Source organism: Hippocampus comes, unplaced genomic scaffold (genome assembly GCF_001891065.2).
Source record: "Hippocampus comes isolate QL1 unplaced genomic scaffold, H_comes_QL1_v1.1 scaffold233, whole genome shotgun sequence".
Lineage (NCBI taxonomy): Eukaryota > Metazoa > Chordata > Actinopteri > Syngnathiformes > Syngnathidae > Hippocampus > Hippocampus comes.
The window spans coordinates 3,596-11,391 of record NW_017805157.1 but is presented as its reverse complement, the minus strand read 5'-3'; the positions used below and the strand labels follow the sequence as shown (position 1 = coordinate 11,391).

The following is a 7,796-nucleotide window of genomic DNA, read 5'->3' as shown; positions in this document are numbered from 1 at the left end:
ATGTTGAGCAGCTGAGATTGAACGAACTTTCGTGCACGAAGGTGATTACAATGCGCCATTATAAATTGCAGGTGAGCAGATTTATTTGATACATTTTTGTATCTTTGTCATTTTATTTCGTTACCATGAATTTAATACTAATGAAATAAAATGACAAGAAGAAATGTAAAATAAAATTCATTTACTCACCAATGTCGTGCCTGTTCACTGAGGTGCAGATCTACGCGAGTGTCCCCAAACGTTTTTAAACGCACCGTAGCTTGTAAGTGCCCAGCCGTTTTCTTGCTGCCTTAGTAAAACAATCCAGTGTGGCTCCAAACACCAAATCCGTCAGTTGCAAGCAATAGGCATTCCCAGCAGTACAATTTGCAGCATTTTACAGAGGCTGTGAGCCATGGGTAGCGTTCATAATTGCTTGTCTGCAAATGACGGACAAACCCTTTTCCTTGCTGGGACAGGTTAGCTTACTTAATTACCCACTGTTTTATATGTATTATTTGTGTGCAGGACGAGGGCACGTTCCATCTCAAGGATGCTGCCAAAAACTTGCTCAAAAGTCTGGGTAGCCAGGTGTCTCTCATTCTGAGCTGGAGGGACATGTGGACTCTTGTGGTGAAGAAAGGAGGTACAACAATGAAAAATGCATAAAATGGAAACAATGTGATCATTCCTATCCAGGGTTTACATGAACAGATTTTTTTTCACCATTTGCATGCAAAATTGACCATTGGGTACCATTCCTCACTTGCAGTAGCTGGGACCTAAGGGGTGTTCACATGGCAAAATTTGCTCCGGTGCTGCGCCAGCGCTGCCCCAGTTGAGCGTTCACACGTGCAAATTTACACTGGTGTAGCCCCGGAAAACAGCTTACTCCGGAGCAAATTTAACCTACCTCAGGGAGGTGGTTTAAATATTTGCTCCGGAGCAAATGCTCGTTTGCGGGGCAGCACCGATGTAAATTTGCACGTGTGAACTCTACAATTTGCTCCGGAGCAAATGTTCGTTTGCGGTGGGCGGGGGAGTAGCCTCGCTACTCATGAGAAGAGATTACATACGGCCAGAATGCGCTGCTTTCGTGCTCTGTTGTACTTCCGTCATGTGTTTGTTTAATAACGACACAAGACATGGCTGGTAATAGTAGCAAGCGGCACCTCTTGGGTTATACCATCTCAATTAGAACGGGGGGGGGGAAGTCCCCAAACGTCATCTTTCCTTTTGCAGGAGACTGGACTGTCTCGGAGTTGTTTGTGTAGTTTGTTCCTTTGTTGCGTGTTCACAACCACCCGCCCCCCATAGAATTTATTTTGTGATTTCCTCTCTTGATTTTCTGTTTGGCGCATTATATGTTTGCTTTTCTGAGTGTCATTGAAGTCATCGTTGATTTACGTTTTCGGGGGTGGTCACTCTCGAGCAGAAGGCTGTACAGTACTTGCTTGAGTTGTGTATGTTTTAAAAAGAACCAACACGAGAGCTCTTTGTTTTCTATCATTTTGCTCCGCTGCAGAAATTGCCGTGTGAACCCAACTGGGGCTGCACCGACGCTGCGCCGGTGCTAACACGCTCAGCGGCTTTGTACGTGTGACCACTCCACAACATTTGCTCCGGTGTAAAATATATGCAGAGCAAATGTGTGCCGTGTGAACACCCCTCTAGAGTCACTTTTGCATTGGTCGAACCAGCACAGATTTGATCGCACCCTTTTGTGGGGCGTTACAGCATGACCATAGTTGCTGATGTGTACTTCTTGTCATTCCTTTGTTTTGTATGATGTAAGGCTTGACAGTGACTGAATGTACATTTGCAAAATATTTTACTGTAACAACCATTTTGTGTGCAACAACCAATGGTTGACAAAACAGGTCAGTTATTTTATACAAAACTTTAAAAGAAGAAAAAAAAAGGGAAGTACCATGGCTAAAACTAAAGAATCTAAAACTAAATCTAAAACTTAGAGCATTAGTAAAAAGCAATGAAATATTAGCTGAATATTACCAAATAACACCAAAATATTTGTTAGTTATTATTTCAGCTTTTGGGCAATGGCAGTGCGACCTGGAAGGGTGTGATTGGGAGGAATGGCCTCCCTCGATCAGAACCTGAGATATTGGACTTGTGTGCTTGTCATGGATTGTCCAAGATGAACACCATGTTCAGACATCAGGGTGTCTCTATGTGCACTTGGTACCAGGATTTCCTTGGCCGCAGTTTGATGATTGACTCTGTGGTCGTTTCATCAGATTTGCGGCCACATGTTTTGGACTCTCGGGTGGAGAGAGGGGCAGAGCAGTCAACTGATTACCATATGGTGGTGAGTTTGCTCAGATGGTGCAGGAAGATGCCGGTCTGACCTGGCAGACACGAACGTACTGTGAGGTTTTGGTGGGAACGTCTGGTAGAATCCCTTGTCAGAAAGAGTTTCAACTCCCGCCTCCTGGGGTTGAAATCATGGAGGTGGTTAAAAAAAAAAAAGTTCCTCAGTGGAAAAGCCCCACGGTTGTATGAGATTCACCCGGAGTTCCTCAAATCTCTGGATGTTGTTGGGCTGTCCTACAACATTGCAAACCCACTCAGGCATGGGGAGAACTTGCAAACTCCACACAGGAAAGCCCGGAATCGAACCCCGGATCTCTACAACGTGAGGCAGACTTGCTAATCAGTCGAGCACTGTGCCAACTGTCAGGTTTATCCAATTTGACACTCAGGAATAAAACACAAGGAGGAGACAGGAGACTCAATTCTGGTACCAGGAGGGAACGAGGAGAAGCGTTCGGTTTTAGTTCTCGGCACGTCACCCCTAACGATCTCCCCCTTCACCCCCTTATTTATTGGGAAATCTACTACATAGGTGTGTCCAACCTAAAGGGTGGGAGCTGTTGAAGACACACTGAACTTGTTTGACTATGTGTGTGTATGTGAGTGTAAATGACGTACATGTGTGCAATTGTTCCAAAAACATCACGTTCCAGCTGGTGTTGATGGCTCCATTCACTGTCCAACCTTGCTCCTGTTTAGTCTTAACACTTATCTCTTCCCAACCACGTCCTCGGAAAGGTGGTTGCGTCCCTAAACTTCCGCACAGTGCACTAAGCATTCTTGATTATAAATGTGAGTATATGAATATAATACAAAGGATTATAAATGTGAGTACATAATGATTAATACATCTTTATTAGAAGCATAAGCGTTCTTCATTGCAGGCATAGTCAATTAATGATTGCAGGCATAAGCGTTCATCTTTGCAAGCATAATCAGTTTATCATTGCAGGCATAAGCTTTCTTCTTTGCGAGCATAATGAATCAATATCAAAATAACAATAATAACATTAATAATAAGCGAATGTATGATAACTAAAAATAATCAATCCATCACCAACACATCCCCAGTCAAGTCAGTGTTGTTTTATTAGTGAGCTTTGTCGTGCCACAGCAACCAAATTTTGTGAAAACTCAAATTTTGTGTTTTAACTCATTGGATCCCACCCATTTTCACTGGAGCAAGCCCCTCAATCCCAGCCGTTATACTGGATTTTGACTGATTTGCGAGGCCCACATATTGTTGTGTTCTATTGCGATATCAGCCTGCAGCCTACAAAAAAAAAAAAAAAGAGACCTTCGCTGCGTTGTGGCTTTTGCATGAGGCAGACGATGTTTGTGCACACAGAGCCTCTTTTGATGGCTGCTTCTTTTGCGCGGACAAAAGCGTCGTGCCGCTTTCAGCAACTCCATCTCCCCTGTCATGGTGGATGATTTTCCTCCCCCTAAGAAATCCTCATGTGTTAATTGTTTTGATTTCTCCATCGATACTGGTTCAAATGCACTCTCTTCTAAGACCACGGTACTCCACCTGATTTCATGCTACTGCATAACTCCGCCCATGCATCCTCCCATCGACTTCTGCAGCATGATCTTGGCTGATCCCTTCCACCTGCTGCCATCTGCTGGAGAGTTTATGAATTATTTAAAGTTTATTTCAAGTGCAGACAAGCCTGATCCAAAGTTAGAGGCTGCATATTTTGCTTTTGCTCTCTTGCTGTGATTTTTTTTTTTTTTTTTTTTTTTTTTGCAGATATGGCTGTGAAATAGTGAAGGTTTTTTTTTTTTTTTTTTTTTTTTTTGTCAAGGTCTTAAATGGGTCTTAAAAAGTCTTTGACTTGTAAAACCCTGTCGGAACCCTTTGAATGGAAAAAAACGTGTTTAAATACTATGCTCTAATAATGTCTGTCTTGGGTATAAAACAATGATTTCAGCTTTAGAATTTCTTAATTCCTGTTCAAAATGGTCACATTTCATGAATGCACTGAAAGTGAAACTCGTTTCAAGTCTTGTAAATTTTTATTTTTGTTTTTTTGTCTTGACTGACAAGCTGCATATTTGGATTTCTAGGACAATTATATGGTGAAAAACATTCAAAATCTCCTGCTCTTTCCACCTGGGGTGATCCGGTTCTTCTTAAAACAGAAGTGCAACTCACTGCCTCTGAAGGTAACTCAAATTATTTAAAATGTCAAAAAGTATCATTAAGGACTGTTATTTATTTATTTATTTTTACTTTTAAACATTTTCTGAGCGGTGCGGGGGGGCCTTACATCGTAAGTATTTCTTCTTGAAATGAAGGGGGGGAATCAACGTGGGAGTGCATTCTTCACAATTTTTACACTTTGAAAACAATAAAAGGAACATTTTATAGACATTGAATTTAGTATTTATAGATTAATTGCCACTAGGGGTGGCATATTGCAATATCATATTGCAATTTAACTACAACGGCAGGGGTAAAAAAAGTGCTGTACATAAAGGTAAAACAACAATTAAAACAATAACAATCATCCACCCAGCCATCCATCCATTCATTCTCTATTCAGGTTATCCTAGGGAGGGCCGCAGGTGTGCTGGAGTCTATCCCAGCTCACTTTGGGCAATAATACAATCATAAATAGGAAAGTCTGTCTGTGTTCATTTGTTGATAGTGCCCGGCAAAAATTCTACTAGTCGCCACTGGTCATAAATATTAAGAAGAAATAGTCTTTGCTCATTATAATATTATTCAAATTCAGAAGGCAGAGAAGGTCCCAAGTTTCATTCAATTTGTTTATTAATGTTAATTTAATTAATGTGATTGTCCTTTCAGAGGCAGAGTGCCACTGGGCAGACACAGAGTGGAACAGGCGCAGGAAAGTGTTCTGCAGCAAAGTGGAAGGATATGGCAGCATCTGCAGCTGCAAAGATCCAGCACCCATTGAATTCAACCCAGAACCTGTAAGACACAATAAAAAAATAGATTCAGTTAATTTCTACAGGGTTCCTACGCAAGTATGAAAAATATGAAATTTGCACACTGGAGGGATGGCTCTAATCTGCCGCCTGCTGGAGACACACAAAACAGGATCATGACAACTTCATTGGGCATTAACCTTGACCTTGAAAATCTGGAAATTAGGGTCTGGAAAAAGTATGGAATTTTAAATCTTAAATGTGTAGGAAGCCTGTTTCTCTATATTTTTAGGCATAGGCCGTTGACAAATTTAAATTCATCAACCACACTGCTTGAACTCAGTCAGGATTTTTCATCCCGAAGTGAATGCTCCAAAACTCTGTCCCTGCTGAAGTAACTGAACCCTGATCACTTCTCTGGTAGAGCACTCTGTTTCTTATTTATTATTGCTGAGAATTGCTGAGATAAGATCAATTGGCTTTTGACACTCTGAAAATTAGGGAGGAAAAAAAAAACATCTTTAATTGAAACAAAACCAAACAAGAAAAGCAGTCTTGATATATAAGACAATCTTATTTGCGTGCAGTATTGGGAAGTGCATTTTTTGTGGTCTAAAAATTACGCTAAAATTAGTCCTCTGTGTTGCCTAACCCAGCTAAGTAGAGAAGATGATTGGTATGTGCTCACCAAAATGTTAGCCCTGTGCATTTTACTTTGGGTCTTTGAGGAGTAGGATCAAAGGATGACCGACATAATCCTGTACGGCTACAAATTAGGCAGAGGCCAGTTTGTTTGGAGTGCACAGTTCCATTAAACTTTGAACACTATTGGTGGATTATTTAAAATACAAATCCTAGATTTTCTTGTTATATACTTGTCAAACTCAGACACCCTGGAACATTAATTCCATTTTCTTCCTTGTAGCTGCCGAATAATAGCGTCTTCAATGTGCCTGTAGCTGTCATTGCAGGGAACAGACCTAACTATCTCTATCGGTAAGAGCTCAGGTTTTAAAATGGGCAAGAAATTTGGTCAACATAATCAGACTGTCTAGTTATTATTGGAAAAAGTTACATTTTATAATCAGTGATAGTAATACACAATTAGCCTCATTTCTGCCTATTTTAATGCAACTGTTCGCCATCTGTTTTTAGGATGCTCAGGTCGCTTCTTTCAGCTCATGGTGTTAACCCACAGATGGTCACAGTCTTCATTGATGGATATTATGAGGTACTGTAATCTGACTGTTGTTTCGTCCTATTCCCCTTCACTTGGGAAAAAACAAATCAAGTAATTGCCGAATGTTTGCAGACATTGTGTTAACCAGAATGTTTTTCTCAACACAGAGCTTCACATACATTTATTTTTAATTGGACCTTGGATTTTGATTTTTAGTGGAAATAATATTTTACTTTGTCAGATGTTTTGGCGACAAAACATGCAGCATGTCGATTTAGATATACAGTAGATATAAGAAAAATATTAACTCCCCTATTCATTGGCATGGTATGAGGGAAAAACAATAGACCAAGTTAATTTGAAAACCTTTTCACCATTAATCTGACCTACAGTATAACCAGGGGTGCACATAAGAAGTGCGCAGGTGCTCATACGCACTGGAAACATGAAATTGCACACAAGATCAAGCTTGTCTTTGCGCATTTATGTACTAAGCATATTGCAGCTCAATCAGGCAAGCCTCAATTCGAAGTCGAATCAGCTTCCGAGGTTCCACTTCAAAGTAAAAGCTCATATGTCCACCCTAAGTGCAGCTACTCAGTGTCACCCTTCTAGTGAGTTGTCAAAGACAAATAAATCAATGTCTCTCAAGTGTATCAATTTATCCAAAGCTATTCGAGTTAGGGTGCACCTACCTTAGGTTGCAGTGATATTGGCAACAGCAAACTGTATTGGGGCGTGGGGGGAGGGGGGTGGAGGGGGCGTCAATCTGTGAAATGGGCTGCACACAATAGGTGTGCTCAAGTCTCTCCAGCTGTGCCGCGGGAGAGAGGTGGAGTGAATAGGAATCCAGCAGTTGACATTGCGCCTGCAAGGCCAAGACCTTATCAGTCACAGGCTCGAGGAGTAGTCTCGGAAGTAGGAGATAGGAATACTCGCGTCAGTGTGTTTTTCCATCCAAGGGAAAGTCCAGACAACAATTACTTTGGGAACATGCCGCCTACAATTTCAGACAGCCTTGAATGTCTTTTAGCATGTGACTCTCCGTGGCGTCAGTGTGCCGAAATCTTGTCAATCAATTTTCCAGGTCGGTCCAACTACTCCCCAGTCTTTTTGATTTTGCAAAGCGACTCCAACACATCCATTTTGCAGTTGAGTTCGGTCAACACACGAGTCTGAGTGTTGATCACCCACCCCACACCCTCCATGGAGGCCGTCAGCTTATTCCCTTCCAATGAAGCTGTTCCTGTCGGCTGAATTTTGCAATACACATACATCAGGAAACTACGAACGATTCTTAACACTGCTTTTTGCTTTTGGTTTGTCCCCTTCACCACGAATGTGTTGAGCCAGATTCTGGAAACATACATTCCATTTTACATCACCAAACAACAACCTGCCAGTG

General features: G+C 41.4%; 1 protein-coding gene across 2 annotated transcripts in view; it reads left to right on the top strand.

Annotated features, from left to right (window-relative positions):
* The window catches only part of LOC109515106 (protein O-linked-mannose beta-1,2-N-acetylglucosaminyltransferase 1-like), a 16,084-nt gene extending 9,616 nt beyond the window's left edge, over positions 1-6,468 (top strand). For both annotated transcript variants that reach the window (XM_019868706.1, XM_019868705.1), the window contains exons 7-11: positions 508-625; positions 4,384-4,482; positions 5,129-5,256; positions 6,137-6,207; positions 6,367-6,468. In XM_019868706.1, the coding sequence (XP_019724265.1) occupies positions 508-625; positions 4,384-4,482; positions 5,129-5,256; positions 6,137-6,207; positions 6,367-6,451 (501 nt within the window). In that variant the 3' untranslated portion in view covers positions 6,452-6,468. The remainder of the gene's footprint in view (positions 1-507; positions 626-4,383; positions 4,483-5,128; positions 5,257-6,136; positions 6,208-6,366) is intronic.
* The last annotated feature ends 1,328 nt before the right edge of the window (positions 6,469-7,796 follow it).